This window comes from Nanorana parkeri, unplaced genomic scaffold (genome assembly GCF_000935625.1).
Source record: "Nanorana parkeri isolate BGI_ZX_2015 unplaced genomic scaffold, ASM93562v1 scaffold1699, whole genome shotgun sequence".
NCBI lineage: Eukaryota > Metazoa > Chordata > Amphibia > Anura > Dicroglossidae > Nanorana > Nanorana parkeri.
Window position 1 is genome coordinate 243,905 of NW_017307967.1, and position 20,467 is coordinate 264,371.

Genomic DNA, 20,467 nt, shown 5'->3' on the forward strand with positions numbered 1-20,467 from the left:
CCCCAGTCTCCACCTCCCCCCTCTTTGTACAGGGGTGACACCCAGCCCTTAGAAATATATGTAAGACCTCTTTACCTGCAGTGGGCCTTCCATTCACCCTTTTAAATTTTACCATGTGTTTCTGGTAGAGATATGAATAGTGCTGGCCAAAGACAGAGTTTGGGGAGATCTATGTACTTTAACCCCTTCTTCATTAGTGCCAGAGGGAAAGTCATTCTTACTTTTTTATTTGACTTTATTTTTGATCATCCTTATGCTGGTTTACTTACACAATGTATAAAAGCACTGACCTTTGCATCACCAAGTCTGTAAGGCTTTTGGTTTTCTTTTTACCAGGCAACATTGCTTTATAATCATTTAAGAAGCACTTTAATGTTCTGGAATCCAGAGAGTTGTCTAAATGCAGAATGAAAAAGAAGTTCATTAAATTAGCCGTCACAATGGAATTTATTCATGTTCTTTAATAACAGTTAAAGAAAATCTCTGGTGTTTTTGGCATGTTTAGTGTAGTGTTCAGGGGTGTTTTGGCTTATGTACTTCTAGAGACAAGTAGATTATACAGCACTTACCATTGTTTCAAGATTTACTATTAAAAACAGACATCAGGGTTCCTGGCAGTAGGGTATTGTCCTAAATTTCATGAAATAGCGCATTTGGCTATTGAAATTAATTTTTAATGGATTACAAAAATTAGAAATCACTGCGTCTGGATTTCATGTGATAGAATCCTAATACAATTCACCATTTTCCCCGGGGAACTAATTGATTCAGAGATGTATATCTTTGAAGTCTGGAAAGTCATATCCTTTCCATTTGCAGATTCTTTATGTAAGAATGCTTTAAAAGAGAATTATGGGGAGAGTGAAATGCACTCATCCCCATAGTTAGAGCTGACGTGTGATACTGCAGCTGTCACATGTCGGCTCTATAGATCATGAACTGAACGATAACATACCACTGATCACTCGATCATGTCCCTGCAGAGAGAAGTGACTATCAGTCACCGCACCCCACAGGGATTCCCCTCTCCGATCCTCCGGCACTGACTAGAGGGACAGATGGGGGAGGAGGCAGAGTCAGCTGTCAATCAGGTAGTGGGGTGGATCCCAACAATATTGTCGTGATCCTTCCCAGCTGCAAAATGGCTCGGCGCTGTCAGCATATAGCATTGCCCGCTATATGCTGCATTTTGGGTCACAGGAGGACATTAGTATCAACATGTACATTGTTAGCACATGAGCATTGTAGCACAACAGATTGTTCCTTGTTCTGCCTCTCCCTCTCCCAATCTGAATTCTGCAGTACAGAGAATTGCAGGAGGCTGATTCCAGGTACTTACACTGTTTGCATTTGAAAACCTGCATTTAATCATGTTTTACTGAATGCAGAGCTACATTAATTTTGTGTCTTTTTATACCTGTAACAGAAATGTGCACTAAGTCTAATAATATATACTATTCTTCCAGCTAGTCTTGATTCTATACTGAGCTAAAAATGTAATGTAACATTGTTGATGGCAATAAACATCATCCAGACAGTGTATGAGGAAACCTGTTTCTGTTTCTCTAGATAAAACTCTGCAAGAACAAGGAGTTGGTCACAATTCCAAGGTGTTGGTCCTTGAACTCAGTTACACAGAGGAAGAGGCAAGGAAGAGGGTCCACAATGAGGAGAAGGAAAGAGAAGAGGAGACACAGAAGCAGGAGAGTGTGAAGAAGAAGATGATGCGTACAAAACAAGGGCTGGAAATCCTTGCCGAGCGGGGTATGTAATGGTCTGAACCAACTGAAATTAATTATAATTAATTGGCTTTTTGGGTAATTTGTATTATCACTGAAAAACATTATGCAGGTTAACTGGAAGCCTCACATCTGCATCAGATGTATTTACATTGCTTGGTCAGCTGAAGTCACACTATAAAGGTAGTTGGTGCTTTTACTGCAACAGTGTCTAATGGTTATCCTGCAGTTTCTGGTCACTGAGTTGTCTGGGTTTATATAGTTTTAGGATTTTGAAATCTAAATCTAAAGTAATAGCTTACATCACTGGACTAGAGCAGTGTCTCTTAACTTCCTTCCCATGCAGGGCAAAACAGGTTCACTTTAATGCAGTTGGCAGGTTGGTTACATCCTTATATTTCCTTTTGCTTCCCCTTCAAGCTGCAGGGGGCACAGCAAATACTTGGTACTTTCAGGGGTGGATTAAACTGTGAATAAACATTATATTGCTGATTGGCTGCAGTCACTGTTAGGCTGAAAATTTTCCACCTGGCCCCTTCCACGAAAGTAGATTGAAAAACCGACTTTTGTTGAGCCGGGTGGTGCCCTCTGAGCAATCATAGAGCCTCTATGATTTAAGCCTGTGTGGTAAAACCTGTTAGAGGTGTGCGGCTGTATGGCCGATTTATCAATGAAGATGCTGAACAGTGGTACCTGTGTTTGTACAATTATTTTCCTGCTGTGCACTGATGGTTCTGTTGCACAAATATGCATAGCTGTATAGTCAGCAGTGTATGGAGATGCCAGCATTCAAACAGCAGTCAGCTGGTAAATATTTAGCCCATCTGCTTACATTTCCCTCAAGAACTGTCTATCACCTTTTAGATATTACTCAACATGAGAAAGCAATATTTTTTTTAATAACTTTTTATTTTTGAATTAATATTTTTAAAATGTCTGCTTAATAAACATTATATATTTTCTGGAAGCCAAGACCCTATAGAAAAAAATGGTGCTAATTGCAAATTTTTATGTTGCACGTTATTAGCACAACTCCTTATTAAACCGCAACATTTTGTGAAAAATGCACTTACATGCCCCAAAACACAATAAAATATCCTTTTTTTTTTAAATAGAATATAAAAGATGAGGCTACAATGAGTAAATAGATACTCAGCATGCCCAGGTTAAAAATTGTGTGCGTCTGTGAAACTGCGACAAAATTCAGTACCCCAAAAAGTCAATAGACGACGCTTTAAAAGCCCCTACAGGTCATCAGTTTGGAGATATAAAAACCCCAGTGGTGATTAAATACCACCGAAATAACGCCCTATCTGTCCCCAAAAAATGGTATAAAATTCATTTCAGTACAGCGTTGCATGACGGAATAAACGTCAGTCAAAGTATCGCAGCGCTGAACACTGAAAAATGGCCTGGCCAGGAAGGGGGTCTAAACACCTGGTCTTGAAGTGGTTAAAAACATTTTTACATTTAATTTAATAATTTTAAAAACTGTTGCTTTTTTAACTGCTTTAATTGCTATCACATAGGGGGCTTACAAGCCCCCCATGTGATAGCATATAGGCAGTGACAGGTACTCTTTGAGGTGATACTGGGAGTCCAAAAGACCCCTAGTGTCACCTTTACACTTGAAATAAGCTAATGAAGTGCAGATCGCACTTCAATAGCTTATAGCTGGGCTTCAGGAGCCAAGCAATGACAGCTATGGGACCGGAAGTTCTCTAATCTGCATCGCTCCCGGTCCCGTAGTACAGGGAGGAGATCGGTGAACGGACGTTCGCCGCTCTCCTCTCCAGCTTTCCCTGACACCAGAGATTCAGGTCCCGGGTCTGTAGGAGGGGCAGCGGAGCCCGGGAATCTCGGCAGGGGTGTCATCACTGGGGGCCATTTACCGGCCCATAGAAGCGATCTGACAACAGCTGAGTCAGAATCGCTTCTATTGTAAATCCGGCCGTCGGCTTTACAAATACAAACAGAGTCCCGGCGGGAGTCTGTTTAAACGGGCACGATACCAGTGACGTACACTGTACGTCACTGGTCATGAAGGGATTAAACATCCTGATTACTTGCCAATCGCCTAACTATATGTTATAGTTAAAAGTGATTTTATACTATACAGAAAGAAAGAAAACATGCTGTTTCTTGTTTTACTAGATTATGCTGGATGTTTGTTTTGTATTTGTTCACTTGGAAATAGTTTGTGTGAGCCTTGTAAAATGTTTGTGGTCCCCGAGGAGTTTCCATATCGCTTCTAGAATAAGCTACACTTCAATTTGAACTGCCCTTAAACCGCACCTAAAGTCTAAAAGTAAACAGTACGCAGTCTCCTCTGTAGCCCCACATCGTAGTTAGAAATGCAATAGGCTTTATAAAAAATAAGTCTTACAGTGATACTATGATTAAGAAAATGGACCCTTGCGCTTCTTGGTTACAAGTTCCCTAGCCCTTCCAGATGTATCCTGGGAGATGAAAGAGAGCATATCAGGGCTGTAATGATATAAACATGCCTGTACCCCATATTAGAAGAGACAGAGGGGAATTTATCAAAACTAGAGCAGACCAAATCTGGAGCATTTGTGCATGGCAACCAATCAGCTTCTCTCTTTTCAAAGCCTAACTGAATAAACTGAAGAGCAAAGCTGATTGGTTACTATAGGCAACTGCTCCAGATTCTGTCTGCTCCAGTTTTGATAAATTCCCCCCATATTGTACTGGCCCCTCCAGCAGCACCTTCCTTCTCTCTGTTCCAACAATGGAGCCTCCGTCTGACTCTTCAGGATTTAGCACTTCCGGGAGTGTGCGATGCCTGTGTCCCCTTCCACACACTTGGTTCCTCCTTTAACCTCTACATCACTACAAGGACTTGGCATTTGGAGGAGAAGGAACCAGCATGTAGCTGTGGACTCAGGGGATACAACACTTCCGGAAGTAGGGAATGCTGAAGAGACAGAGGCTGCATCGCTACAACAGCAGAAAAGCTTTGGCACAGGGGCAACCGAAGATGCTAATACTATTTCCATCTATAGCAGGGAGCTCCTCCTTTTGATTTAGAGATTGGACAAGGTCTCTTCAATGCAATTAGACTTCCTTCCCCTTAACCTGTCTAGCCCTGGATTACTTGGCACATGGGAGGAAGGGATACCTGAAACATTGTGACCACGAAATGCTAAAGATCCAATTTTGTTATACAGTAATGAACGCTTCTGTTCGCGAACAATTCAGTTCGCAAACAGGAAGTTCGGCAAAATTTAGCTTCCGTTCATGAACTTCAAAACAGGTGAAGAACACTTCCCTGCTGTGACACGTGGTCGTGGCTTCCTCTAGTCGAGATCGCGGTCGCACACAGACCTGGGTACACTTGCTGTGAAGCTTTTTTATGTGCTTTTTAGCACATACAGTGCTGTACAGTATTATTCAATCCAGCATGGCTCCAAAGAAAGTGCAAAGCTTAGTGTTCACTCTCTTCATACTGCACTGTACTTTGTTTCATATTTTAGTGGTTAAAAAATCTTTTTTACATATGGTTCAGAACGGATTAACCTTATGTACATTGAACCTTGTGGGAAAATCTGATTCTGTTCACGACCAAAATCGGTTCACAACCACGTTCGATGGGGTCAGAACAGATTAACCTTATTTACATTGAACCTTATGGGGAAATTTGATTCAGTTCGCGACCTATTCAGTTTACGACCAGAATCGTGGAACGAATTAAGTTCCTGAACCGAGGGAACCACAGTATTTATTTTTATTGTGCAAGATTATTTTTACACAATCTATTGCATTTTGGCTATGTGGGGCTACCATGGGACAATGCATTGTTAGCACATTCTGGGCTGCTTCAGGTATGTGCCGACATTCTATGCTTTTCTTTTTTAATGACAGAGACTGAAAGATGAGCTACAATACAGTCTGGACACTAAAAAGCTGCGATCATGGATATAAAGTAAATACAGTAATAACTTGGTTTACGAGCATATTTCGTTCCGGAAGCATGCTTGTAATCCAAAGCGCTTGTATATCAAAGCGAATTTCCCCATAGGAAATAATGGAAATTCAGATGATTCGTTCCACAACCCAAAAATATTCATATAAAAATAATTACAATACTGTACCGTAATATAATACTGTACAAAATATAAAGAAAAATAAACCAATTTCCGGTTACCTTCGTGGCTGGTGTGAGGGGGACGAGAGAGAGGAGGATTGTTGTGTAGGACGACTTTCACTATCACTAACCGAATCATTGCTATCTCTTGGCTCAACGGAATCTTTTTCATTTCGTGAAACCTTAACAAGGAATCTATCCAATGTGACATTGCATTGTCGTTAAACAGACTCATCGCTCGCACTGCTACAGCCTTATTCGGTGGTGCTTTTCTACAAAATGTTGCTCTTAGTGCAAGACATTGCTTGTATATCAAAGGAAACATTTTCAGAAATGTTTGCTTGTCTTGCAAAACACTCTCAAACCAAGTTACTTGTAAACCAAGGTATTACTGTACTTGATTTCATGCACAGACAACGGCTGAAATGTGCTTCTTTTTGTAGCATTAGTGACATATTGTTGTCTATTTAAAAAAACTGGTAAAAGTAATTAACAAAGTTTATGTAACAGTCCCCTAAGATTTAAAAATAGAATAATTATAGCATAATTTCCTCACTCGCTCCTACACATTAGCCATGTTATACTCCAGGAGGTTTTAGGCGTACAAAGGGTGGACAGAGATCTTGCTGCCTGTCAATTTCAGGTAGGGACCCCCACCTTTTTAGATTGCTGCTTCTTACATAGAAACTAGTTTACCTAGCTCTACCTAGCTCTAATGTTGTTTTCTTACAGGTGATAGCTTGGATCCAGATACAACGCCATACCTGGAGATTGCAAATCAAACAGGACGCGCAATCAATATGCCTAAAGCTGCAAAAAAGGTAAAACTATATATAGTATCCGACTATTACTAGTGTTTAGTATGAATACTGAAGTCTACACTTTAAAGTGAATCTAATCTGAACATTTCAACTAAATATGTTGTTGCAGATGTTTCTATGATGTCAAAGAATGTATTCTCTTTTTTTTTTTTCCTGCTTTCAGTTAAATCATTCAAGCTAAGTGTTTCCACAGACCCTTCCTTTTCTAGGGTGACTATGTTTACTCTCATGCAGCGTTGTCACCCTTTCCTGTGCCCCTATGTTGGACTACAAGCACCCGTGACAGTACATTTGCCCATTCTTCTGTTGTCACCACATTGACAATGTGACCTTTAGCCACTGTTAGAGCTCACACATGTCCACAGAAGGATCATACAAAGAGCCTGCAGCATTTGTGCTTAGCACAAGGAGAGAAAACATAAAAAAATTAAAGCAAACACTGGATTTCTTTATCATCCATTAAGAAACACTTCATATTCATAAACAATTGGTTATACTGCTGACTACAGGGTGATTGGACACAAGGCACGAAAACTTGAGTGCATCCCTTAGGGGACATAACTTGCCTCAAAATGTACTCATCCCAATAGTTTGAGCCAGCTTGTGACGCTGCAAATGTCACATGCCGGGTCTAAAGATTGAGAGCTGAGCAATCATAAACCGCTGATCGCTCAGCTCATGGCTGAATGTCAGTCACCGCTCCATGCAGGGATTCCTCTCTCCGTTCCTCCAGCGCTCATTGGAGAGACAGAGGGGGAAGAGCCGGAGCCAGCTCTTCCCCCTCAACAATATTGCTGGATTCTTTCCAGTAGCCTGCTATATGCTGACTTTGGGTCACAGGAGTACATTAGTAAATGTAGTTCTGTGACCCAAAAGAGAACTGAGCCGAAAAGGGTTTGGCCATAGTTCTCTTTAACTACATAAGATGGAGGGATGATGTGTCCCTTAATGGACTGCAGGAAAGTGATTTTGAGGTGAGTGCCAAAAGCACCTGCTGATGCTGACACGTCTACCTTGTAAAACTTGGTTCACGTAAGAACCAAAGTCCAATTTGCAGCCTTACAACCCTGTGACACAGAAGTCTGAATATCAATATAAATCTTTATGAAATGCATACAATCTGATCAGGCATTGATTAGATGCAGTCTACAGTTGACAATGAAATCTGCCAGAACAGTGCAGTACATCTCTCTGGCCTCCTTGCATTCCAGAGGAAAACTCAGTTTACAAAAAACTAACAATATGGAAAAACAAGTAATATATGTAAGCAGCATTTTCTTAAGTTATGCTATGTGGGAACATGTAACACATATAAAATAGTGTTATCCCATTTTGGCTGCAAAAGTGGAAATGCACTTTAAAGTACAATTCGGATCCAGTTTGGGAATGTTGAGCACAGATCTTCAAGGAAGTGCTGATAAACAAGCTGCTAGCAGATTTCAGTAAGCTTCAGCACTATGTGACGCTTGTTTCAAAATCTACTGAAGCCTGCTAGCAGCTTGTTTAAAGTGAAAGTCAGCACTCCCTTTATGATCTGTGTTAAACATTCCCATACTGGAACTAAAGTGTTCTTTAAAGTGACACTAAACCAATCTGAAAAATGCATCCAACTATCTTAACTACTAACAAAAATGTATCTTAATTGTGTATCACTCGGCTATAGATCCTCAAGTCATCTCTGAGGCTAGGTTCATACCTAGGCGACACCTCAGCGTGCGGCAATCTGCACGATTCTGCGCGTATTGCAGTGCGTTCAGGAGTCGTCAAGGTGTGAACCGATCTCGCTGTGGGTGCCATTATTTTCTAATAGCACCCCAGTCGCATCGGGCGGATCGTGCGGTTTCCTGACGCCATTTCGCCCGTGCTTCCGTACACGATTGCGGCTAAAACAGCCGCGCATCGTGTATAGCAAACAAAAGGTACATGTACCCTTTTCTGCAATTTGCCGCGCGGATGTCACCCCATTGAAATGGCAATCGCTGCTTGCATTGTACCACGCGATCCCAGGACGGGCGTCCCGGGTGTAATGTGCTGTAGTGCGGGTGTGAACCTAGCCTGAATTGGTGCTGACACTGTCCTTCCTTCTGGAGGGTGGCTACTTTTGTTCTCCATGGTCCCTGTGTGTGTTGTAAAGTAGCCACCACTCCAAGCTCACTCCCATGATGGACTACAGTGTCACTTTGAGTTTACTAATTGGTATTAAGATTGTAGTCCATCACAGGAGTGAGCTTGGAGCAGTGTCTACTTTACAACACACACAGGGACCATGGGGGAACAAAAGTAGCCACCCTCCAGAAGGAAGGACAGTGTCAGCAAGAATTCAGAGATGATTTGAGGGTCTAAAGCTGAGTGATACTTCAACAAAGCTACTCGAAGCTTTACAAATGCTTTGCAAAAGCTTCGCAAATGATTGCTGTATACACTGCTCTCATGCACGTTGAAGACATTGTGAACAAGGCCTTACACGGAGGGCCATTGTTTCTTATTTGTGAGTCAGTCAGCATTTGTCAGGCAGATTCACTGCTCGGAACTGAGTAGCCGCTGAGGTCAGAATATCGCATGCTTCAGCTTGTTGAACACGCCCGGAAGTAACATCCATTTGTCGCATTGCAAACATCTGGCGTTTGGATTGCCATACTGTTTTATTTACACATCATTAGTGTACTCTGCTTACTGTCATTTGATATTATGAAAGGTCTGCATAACATCATTTTGGAAAGTATGGACAGTTAATGACTCACACTATGTCAGAGCTCAAAACTGGCACGTTCCTATCGCTACAATTTGGGTGATGGTTAGAAATGGCTCTCTAGAGACTCATCTCTGCGATCCTTGCTCTGGTTTTCTTGCCACGGAATCCCTGGTGTAATCCTGAATGTTTCTCACTGTTCCATTGCTTGGATTTTTGTCTGCAGGCTCTCATGCTGGCAATGGGCTATCATGAAAGGGGAAGAGCATTCCTGAAGAGAACAGAGTATGCTTTAGCACTGCCGTTCCTGTTGGATGCAGACAAGCACTTCTGGTAAGGGCTGATTCATCCTTATCTGTTTACAAGGTTACAGGGCCTCCTTTTTATTTTTTTTCACTGCATGGAGGCTAAATCCCCTCTGAGTTTAAAGAGGTCTGAAAAACATTGAAACATATGACAGCTCTCGCCAGCGGACTATAAAGGTCAGAGTCTAATGAGTTCTTCAGGGGTCTGTTGATTTTTATAACCATTGCTTTGACATTTGCATTATGTTAGATAGATTGCACTCATTTAGGTGTAAGTCAGTTTATTTAGAGGGAATTTTCACCATTTAAAGGCAGAGTAACATGCAAACATAGGTCTCCCTTATATCGTAGAGCTAGTAATAAAATTAACAAATATTTGTTTAATTTCAGAATCTGTACAGGAAGTTTACACTGCATTAACTTTGGCTGGGTGGCTAATAGCAAAGTTTTTGTTTTCTGTTAAAAGACATTTTATGCATATATGAGGTAATAAATTAGCAATATTCAGGAGATGCAAACTGAGCATCCTTTGCAACATTTAGGTAGTTCAGACATTAGTTCTCCAGGAGTAACAAGTAGTCACTGTGACGGACCCCAGTACTCAGGAAGGGTATGTCCGCTGCTGTATTCTTCCTTGCTCAGGAGATATTGCAACCTGAAGATCTTTAGCTTCCAGTTTCCCCAGTCACTAGTCGGGACCGAGAGTAGGGTGAAACAAACTCTGATTTTATTTAGAAACTGTGCAGCCTTTTATACACAAAGTGATCAGATTATAATCCCATCACATCCACCCTGCCCTCCCTAGACATTCTGACTGTACAACCCAGCAGGGGTCCATCTGCTGAAGAGCTCCAGACAGCCATAGCAGGAGTCTGGCCAGACACAGGAGAATGTCATTGTCCTGAGCTCCTTGGAGTACAAAGGGAGCTAACGAGGGGGGGGGACAGTATAACACACTTAAACATAACCCAACACCAATACACATATAACCTATGAACTGATGACCACGTTGTCAAACTGCAAATATGCTGCTTATATTCAGCTGTTTCTAATGTGCTGGAAAATTTTTATGATGGATTAGCAGAAATATTAAACTCCTTCTTGTCTTGTTTGATTTTTCTGTCTAGCAACATCAATTTCCAGTTACACCTTAAATCTAGGCCACACTCCACACATGCTGGTGTTTAATGTAACCATATTAATCTTTTTGCTTAAATGGAAGGTCTCTCATGTTGCATATTATGCCAGGTTCAGAGGGGAAAGGGTACCCGGACAGGTGTGAAACTGACTGTAGACAGGTAGATGTTGCTCACAAAAGAGAAAATTCTTTAGTCAGTCACTGCTCTTATTTACTGTGAGAGCTGATTTGAGCTTGAGCTCGGGAGCATGTGTCCAGGCATTTTAGGTCTGCAGTCGCAGACCACTGTGATAGACTAACATCTGAAAGTTGGAGAATGTGAAGGGGCAGAGGTAGTCCTCTTCTGCACACACCGGTGTGTTTAAGCTAAGCAAGTAGCAGTATGTATGTGAGCAGACAACAGGTCCAGTCTGGTGACTGATGGAACCAGTTAAGCAGAGAGACTGAGATAGCTCTGTCCTAAGGAGGAAAAGATAGCGCTCTGGGACAAAATAGCCAGGAGCTGTAAGGGATTTGTGTTTGTTGTTCTGCCCATGCAGAGGTTGTTTAGCATAACTCTGTGTTACTTTGACATTTGCATGAAAAGAAATGGGCAAAAAGCCCTCAAATGCAATCTTTTGAGTGGACTGAGTCCTTGAAAACTCTCCTTTTGAAGCTATAGCTAACATTAGGTAGTCTAAATGTTCTTAACACCAGAGGACTTTAAACATGAACTCTAGGCATATATAAATTACACAAATGAATGCAGCTCTGTAATCACTAATACATCATTAAGTGCATCATTAATGTAGTCAGTACCTGAATTGTACCTGGTATCCGCCTCACAGTCCTTGTACAACAGGGCTGGAATGTGAGAGTAAGGAGCAGTTGTCGTGCTAACAAGAAGCATGCTGATACATGGAGCAAGTAGAGGGACAGAGAGATGAGCTTATCAGTGGGCTACTTCTCCCTTCTCTGTTCAATCAAAGGCTACTGCTGGTCCAGAATGACCTGGGTTCAGAGGAAGTGGGTTTTATTATGCTGGCCATCAGACTGATGATCCCCAGTGGCAGAATTAAAGTGCAGTGAAGGATAACTCTAGATTGCACCTGAATATTGCTGTAAAATTTGGCTTGTTGTTTATTTTTTTAAACGGGTTATTCATTTTAATCTTGGTTTTTTTTTTTCTGAAGCTCAAGTCCCATTAATGACCCTGTTGCTGGCCAGAATTTGCCAGTGACAGGATCGCCAAAATGTGCAGAGAAAACATTAACCTACTTGTATATGTTACTCCATTGTCACACCGCACTCGTCACCCCAGTGCGGGATCTTGCTCCCTCACTGATGAAAACACTGCAGATTGTAAGACACCTACGAAGGGAGGCACATGCAAGCTGATCAGTATTTGACTGCCATTCTGTTCCTGCAGCATCAGGATTGCTGGTGTGACATGGACGTTACTTTGAATGAGATTTTTATGGCTAAAGTGACCTCTCTACTATTTACAACACCCCACCCTCACAGGAATGATGACGTCATAGCCGTGCTTTTGTGAATGGACAAAAATGGGTGCACAGACACCCACACTATGCAGTACATGCATAGACTAAAAACTCAAACGCACAGCTCACCCCTATCATGCGTCCTTGCAATCCACACTCAGTGCACGGATGACTCTCTTCTGGAGTGATTGGCTCAAAAACTGTAGATGATCTTCCAAAGAAACTCAAACTTTATTCCACATGCATCTATACAAAGAACAACTGGTTGTGCTTTATTCCACATGCATCTCTACAAGTTGTTCTTAGTATAGATGCATGTGGAATAAAGTTTGAATTTCTTTGGAAGATCATCGTGTGCTGGTTCCACAGTTTTTGTGCAGTACATACATAATGCAGTGCTAGATGATGTAAAAAAGGCATGCTTATAAAATCACTACACCTATAGTATTTAATAGTGTTCGATAAATGCAAACACCACGCACCTGCATCTTAAGAACACTGTAATTATAAAATGAATTAGATTTAAAGTTTCTGTATACTTCTGGGCAGTAAGCTAAATACAGCAGCCTTCTTATATGTGGATGGCACATTGCTTGATTGATTGATTTGGCCAACCCATATCAATCATTTTTTCAGCTTGTCACAGAATTTATCAGCTTTCAGGGTTAAGCGGGAAAAATCTCTTATTTGCCCGTTGGCAATAGGTGTATAAATCATATTTACCCTCCAGTAAATTTCAGGTCAGGTCTTAGATGGAATGTTTTTAAGTCATTGTAAAAAGGCCGTCACGGACTAAATTGAATATAATATTGTGCCACTACTGAGTACACTGCAGGCAGATATTAAGCTTTGGAAATCTTTTTCTAGATCTAAAGGCAAGCTACTTGATTATTTCTCCCATTTCTATATTTATTTTTACACTTTCCCTTTTGTTATTCCTAAAGACTGTTTAAAGAATTGGAGTTTATACTGTCTACCTTTTTTTAAGAAACCATTCGGTTACTAGAGACTGTTAGGACTCCTGATACCCCAGGGGCCCAGTTTTCTGTAATTCTTCTTTTTTAAAGATCATTTTTATTGATTTTTGCAAGTGTCTGAGACACAACAATGATAACAACAACACCATCAACAAACAACAATTGGGTCAACATAACCCAGGCATTTACATATCAGTACACTCTCTATGTTGGTCATGAGGTTACATGGTTACACAAGTTACACAAGCTGTGGATGCAATATTCAAGGTTCAAGACATGGTGATAAAGCTCTAAGATAGGTATCACAGAACATTGAGAAACAAACTCAGCCACATATATCAGCAGATCAAAAAGTATCACCTTGGGCTCATAGGTCCAGGACTGGGGGACTCAGGGCCAAAGAGTTAGTACTACCCCGTTTCCACATTTGTGTTTGAGGAGGCCAGCCATGGGTCCCATATGCAACCAAAACGTGTCGGGTTACCTCTCTGCTCGTATGTTAGTTTGTAAATGGGGAGTGCTTGATTGATCAGTCTTTTCCACTCGCCCAGGGAGGGGGCCACAATAGGTGTATAAATCATATTTACCCTCCAGTAAATTTCAGGTCAGGTCTTAGATGGAATGTTTTTAAGTCATTGTAAAAAGGCCGTCACGGACTAAATTGAATATAATATTGTGCCACTACTGAGTACACTGCAGGCAGATATTAAGCTTTGGAAATCTTTTTCTAGATCTAAAGGCAAGCTACTTGATTATTTCTCCCATTTCTATATTTATTTTTACACTTTCCCTTTTGTTATTCCTAAAGACTGTTTAAAGAATTGGAGTTTATACTGTCTACCTTTTTTTAAGAAACCATTCGGTTACTAGAGACTGTTAGGACTCCTGATACCCCAGGGGCCCAGTTTTCTGTAATTCTTCTTTTTTAAAGATCATTTTTATTGATTTTTGCAAGTGTCTGAGACACAACAATGATAACAACAACACCATCAACAAACAACAATTGGGTCAACATAACCCAGGCATTTACATATCAGTACACTCTCTATGTTGGTCATGAGGTTACATGGTTACACAAGTTACACAAGCTGTGGATGCAATATTCAAGGTTCAAGACATGGTGATAAAGCTCTAAGATAGGTATCACAGAACATTGAGAAACAAACTCAGCCACATATATCAGCAGATCAAAAAGTATCACCTTGGGCTCATAGGTCCAGGACTGGGGGACTCAGGGCCAAAGAGTTAGTACTACCCCGTTTCCACATTTGTGTTTGAGGAGGCCAGCCATGGGTCCCATATGCAACCAAAACGTGTCGGGTTACCTCTCTGCTCGTATGTTAGTTTGTAAATGGGGAGTGCTTGATTGATCAGTCTTTTCCACTCGCCCAGGGAGGGGGCCCTGTAATTCTTATCTTTATAACAGAGCCGTCAATCTCACACATGTTCATAGCTGACACCTTCCATCAAAAAATAAGACATGTAAGGCCAATGAACAAGCATGGACAATGGTATAAGCCATGTTCAAAACATAAGAGGTGGCAAAAATAAAACATATCATAAATAGCGTGCCAATAATTAACAATTCATTTAAAATGAATCCTAAACTGAACAATTTAGGATAATACACCCAAGATATAAAACCTTTTGTATGTGGAAAGTATAATGTGTTATATCCCTGCCATCCTTACCTTCCATTGCTTGCATTCTTCAGGTTCTTTTGAATTTTTTTAATAAATTGACGGTAGTTGCGCCCATTGTGACTACATCAATTCCAACATTGCAGAGTAGAGTGCAAGGACCTAGGAGGCCACCACTCAAACCCCAGAGGTAAAATAACATTACCTGGAGTTTGAGGAAAAAAGGCAAGTGAGAGAGAAAATAGGTAATATCTATCTCGGCAAATAATATTTATTGTACATGTGTCAGAGAAGCAATTTATATCTCAAAGAAGTAGGGTGAGCCTAAAGGTTTTAGAGGGAATAGCTTGTGGTTGGAATCCCTAGGTCAGGGACCAGGGTAAGCAATGTCTTACAAGGGAGGGCAGTCCTGATTATTAATTGGTTTCTGACTCTGCAGCGTTGGCCGTCCCAATGAATTGCCGACTGCTGTTGGATTTAATACAGGAGAGACAGGCTAAGAGGTTTGCAGTTATTGCTTCAGTGGGTGCTTCAATCAGAAATCCACCTGCAGGATGTCCCACACTGGCAGCATTCAAAGTAGCATTCTCAGCACCTTCCTACTGATGATTTACAGATGCTCTCTGCACCCTTCTCCTAAGTTTGCCTGCTTCTGAGCCAGGTGAAAATGACAATAAGAAAAGGGAATTGCCCGTGACAGCTCCCATATTTGTCTTCACAGGTTACCTTTCCTGGGTTTGAGCTAAAACTAGGGTTTTAGTACTGTGTTTTTCTGGCCCAGCTGTATTGCAACAGTTATACATGGATTTTTTTTCTACCATTCTTACTGTGTTTTTTTTCCGGGTTCTTTCAAGTGAATGTGGGACAGAACTGCTGGACTCGGTGGATAATTATGCTGTGCTGCAGCTTGACATTGTGTGGTGTTACTTTCGCCTCGGTCAATTAGAGTGCTTGGACGATGCAGACTCCAAACTAAACATGTCTCAGCGACGCTTCAATAAATGCTATGGAGAGAATCATGAGCGGCTAGTCAATATCAAGGTGTGTTGTCTCTTTACAGTCTAGAATTGGTAGGGCTGTTGCATTTTGGTCCTTGGTTGCATTTTTCTTTATACATCTCTATGATAAGCCTTTAGTTGTAGTACTAACATGTATTTACATCAGCAAGTGACTCCACTCACCACTGCTGCATCGAGGTGTGCAACCCCACTCACTGCCACTACATCGTTCACTGGCCACCATTATACCCAAAATCTAGAGCTCTCCACTGGCTTCTTTTTCCACATATCTCCTTTTATAGATTTGTTTGCTCAGGAGCTTTGTTTTTGAGCCCACCAAACACATTGCCTAAGCCCTGATGGAGGTTTGGGGTTTTTTTTGGCCCCTGAAATACGTTGGTTGACTATTACTCAATAAACTGCAATCAATAAAAAAATATTTGGACATCTGGGACAGTGTTTTGGGGCTCTTGCATGCTGTATTGGTTCTATGTAGATGGATAGCTCAGTCCGAGTGATCACTACCTCTTAGGGGCCCCCCATTTTGTGGAAAGCTGCCGACCCAAGCTCAACCATCAGGCTTAAAGTGTAGCTCCACTTTTTCAATCAAATTGGGATAACACCTACTTTATGTTTGTAACATGTTCCCATTCACATTGCATAACTTAAAAACAATTGCTGCTTACATGTTTAAGTGCTTTTTACTTGATTAAAAGTCCAACCTAGCTTCCCCCCTATGTAATGTTAAGGAGGGGGCTGTACAAAGTTATGTTTACTCTAATTAACCCTGCCTGTACTGTGCTGGTAGATTTAATTATCAGTTGTAAACTACATTTAGCACTGTCTGCCCTAAAAAAGCTTGGAGGCATTGGGTATTATTGAGAAGAAAGTCAGTCTGACCCTCAGTCAGACCATCTAGTCTCATTTTCAGACTGCTCAGAGTAGCTTGAAATCTGCACAAAGGCCTTCACCAAAGAAATATCCAAAGGGTAATATATATATATGTTTCAATATTTATTGTGCAGTGCTCTGTTCCCTCCCATTCCTGGACTACTGTACCATGTCTTGTAACTACAGCAGTTATGTAGTGAGCAAAAGCTAGAGCTCTCCAATCATTTGGGAGCGTGAACTTGTGAGCTTTGTTGATAGCAGAGCCCTGACTCTCAAAACTCTGACACGGCCGGGGTTGTGTTGGGCCACTGCAGAGAGACTTCTGCTCTCACACAGAGAGTAAGGGTCCTTCTCTGCAGCATGCTGCTAGTTCTTTGGAACCTACGACTGGTGCTGGGGAGCGCTTAAAATCCTACAGACACTAAAACACTTTAATTTTAACTCTATGCTCACTTTTCATTGTTTTCTGGTCACTTTTTTTTTTTAAACTTCATTTGGGTTTTAAATGTCAGGTTTTGGTGCACTTATCCTTTTAAATGTCCAAACTAATATGCAGATTTTTTTTTTCTTCCGCATAACTATTTGGTAATTGTTTAAAAATGTAAGAGGCCGGCTCTTCTGGGAAATGCTCTCCTTGGGCATGTTTGTTTTGGAGTTGAAAGCGATAAACACTTTAAAACAAAGCTTGGCTACGAAGGGAACCATTATGGGGGTATTTCCTAATGTGCCGTAGTACTGACGTGACACTAATATAATTCTCTCTCTGACATGGCTGTTTCCACATGGGAATGCCAAAACAACTTTTAATGCACGTTCACTAATGGCAATTAGAGAGCCAACTGCCTGTGTCATGTGGAAAATAAGTTTGGCCAAATACATTTTGTACGTTTTGCTCTCATTAACATGTGACAGATCATATTTCATTATTGTTCAACATTTTATAAGTGACCCCCCTAATGGCAAGAAACTATTGTGAATTAAATGCCAATTATAATAAAGAAGTAGTGTTCATATAGCTTGCAGTGCTCTAATCCACAAAGCATCCTGCTAACTAAACACTGCAAAAATTAATTTAGTGTTGAGTAGTACCTTCCCTATACAATAAAGTGACCTTGTCAGAAAAATAAAATCTCTCTAAAAGGTTTCTCTTCAAAAGAAGCTTGTAAATACTTTCATGCTGCTGGACAGTTGTCTATTGTAGAGGAATTGTCCTCCAAAGTCGTCTTCATTATTCTTATAATACAGGATGGTGCTGACAGCTCTGGCCGCTCCCAACACTCACCAGTTCCTCTACCACCTGCCAATCACTGCCCCTACCCTCCCCCCCATCATGCTCTCAGGCAGTTACCGAAGCTAGCACCCTAGGTGTCAACATGCCGGCAGTCCCCTAGCCCAGTCCGCCCCTGCCGCCAGCGGTGCTGCTCCTGCTTGCTGCTCTGGGCGCAAGTGACAGCTGTTGTGGGCCCTTTTAGATTTCGGGGCCCAGGGCAGTTGCCCCTTTTGCCCTGTGGTAAAGATGGCCCTGCACACCATATACAGTCATTAAGGTTGAGGCACAGGAAGCGCGCTGCTATTTTCAGGTGGAACACAAGACAAAAGGTAGACTTTTCAGGGCACTGCATAGGTACAATTAACATTTCCAGATGTTCCATGTAAGATAGCAAATCTCTTTTTATTTTAGTTCAGATCCACTTTAAAGTAACTGCAGACATTTGTTGACTAAACATTTTTACTATTTCCTGTACGTTCACTGTCCATATATTTCTGTTACCATGTGTGTTGCTTTTTACAGGGAAGTTACGGGAGAGAAAGAGTTTTATTTCTAAGACTTTATCTTCTGCAAGGAATAGTAAATTACCACAATGGCAGAGCCAACGAAGCATCAGAAAAACTATCGGAGGTATGATGATGACCGTTTATTTCATTTGTACTTGGGTCAGTATGGATGGAATAGGTGGACGTATTAACCACAGCAGCCAGACATCTCCTTTTATTTTATGAGTAGCAATAGTAGAATGACATCTGGGATCTGATTGGCTGCTAAAGACCAGGGGTAGGCAAACTTGGCACTCCAGCTGTTGTGCAACTACAAGTCCCATGAAACATTGCAAGGCTCTGACAGCCAAAGGCATGATTCCCAGAGGCAGATGCAAGATGGTATCTGTAGTTTCAGCACAGCTGGAGCACTGAGGCTGCCTACCTACTTTTATTTCCTTCAATTCTTTCCTTGGGGCTTGTGTAGACTGGTCAATGAAGTATGCTTTCAGGTTCCATTTGCTTGCAGATGCTCCTGAGTTTATTTTGAACTTTGAGCTGCTTTTGCATTCCCACTGATTGCTGTGTGCAGTCAAATGCCCGTGTGCACAAGCCCATTCTGCTTTTAAATCAGTTGATTTTCTATAGATCAGTGAAAGCATAGAAATCTGTAAACCAGACCTCAGTAAACTTCATGTTTTTAGTAGATTGGAGAAGTCAGACTATTGCAAGTTACTTGTTAAAGCAAGACATGTAATGTAGCGCTGCCTATTGTAGACTGTAAATGACGACTTGCAAGAATAGCTTATGACAATCATTGATAAAGTACATTCCTTGTGTGAAAATCCTAATTCATTGTATTTTCCAGGCTAGCAGATTGTATAATGAGCTCTCCATTGACCCAGCAAAAGTAGAGACCTTATTGCAGTTGGGGTGCTCAGCTCAAGAGGCACGCTTGGCACTGCGAGCATGTTACGGGAATGTGGAACATGCCGCCAACCATATTTCATGTAAAAGAGAGGTACGGCAACAAATATGTTATGACTCTTGTAATAAGAATTTTGTTTAAGTATTGCTAATTAGAGACTGAGGGATAGTACACCCAATATATTGTTAATCTTAAACTACCGGTAAGTTTAGAATTTCAGGCAAACAGGTTTACAGATACAACTGCACTACGGCACAGCTTAGACAAGAACGCATTCTCAGCCTGCTGATTGGACAAAGAAGGACAATCTACACACTGTTCAATTTATCTCTCTTCTCCTTCTGTCTGCCAGTTATGTTCACTGCCAGCATATGTGCATTGCAGCAGAGTCTGAATGGCTTGTAATATGGCCCTTCTCCCAGAGTGAGTGCTGCTGTGCAGTGGATTACAGAAGGCCTCCGTAAATACACATTTAGGCCATTCTACTGGTTGTAATTAGTTGAAACGCATGCACATAGGAACTGATTTTCTTTAGGTATTCTCAATTAGAGACTGGCAGACGGTGAATACAGCTGATATATAGGTAACAGTGATATACTGTACAGGCAAGGTCAAATAAATACATCTCAGAAAGATCTTGTAATAGTAATGATTATCTTAGCTAAAGGATTTGACTCGGTTAAAGGGAACATGTCAGCCATTTTAAACCTTTGGAACTAAAAGCTATGCCTAAGTTAAGACAGCACAGTCTGTTGCCAGGTTGGTATTACCTTTTGTTAGGCAGAAAATGCCCCTATAACTTAGATTCAGGTCATTATGTAGGGCCTGACTACTGTTTAGGTGGACCTAGCATCAAATATATGAATCGATTTTAAATACATGCATGCTCGGTAATGTATTGACAGTTGTTTATTAACTATCACAACAATTACAGTACTCCTCCTGAGAACGCTTTGGTCTTTTTTTCTTTTCTTTCCACAGCAGATTGGTGCTGTCT

At 41.2% G+C, this 20,467-nt stretch overlaps 1 protein-coding gene across 1 annotated transcript in view; it reads left to right on the forward strand.

Annotated features, from left to right (window-relative positions):
• NUB1 (negative regulator of ubiquitin like proteins 1) overlaps positions 1–20,467 on the forward strand; it is a 63,389-nt gene that overhangs the window by 24,435 nt on the left and 18,487 nt on the right. The window contains exons 5-10 of the mRNA XM_018571191.1: positions 1,570–1,764; positions 6,580–6,668; positions 9,584–9,690; positions 15,753–15,939; positions 18,580–18,687; positions 19,411–19,563. Of these exons, the coding sequence (XP_018426693.1) occupies positions 1,570–1,764; positions 6,580–6,668; positions 9,584–9,690; positions 15,753–15,939; positions 18,580–18,687; positions 19,411–19,563 (839 nt within the window). The remainder of the gene's footprint in view (positions 1–1,569; positions 1,765–6,579; positions 6,669–9,583; positions 9,691–15,752; positions 15,940–18,579; positions 18,688–19,410; positions 19,564–20,467) is intronic.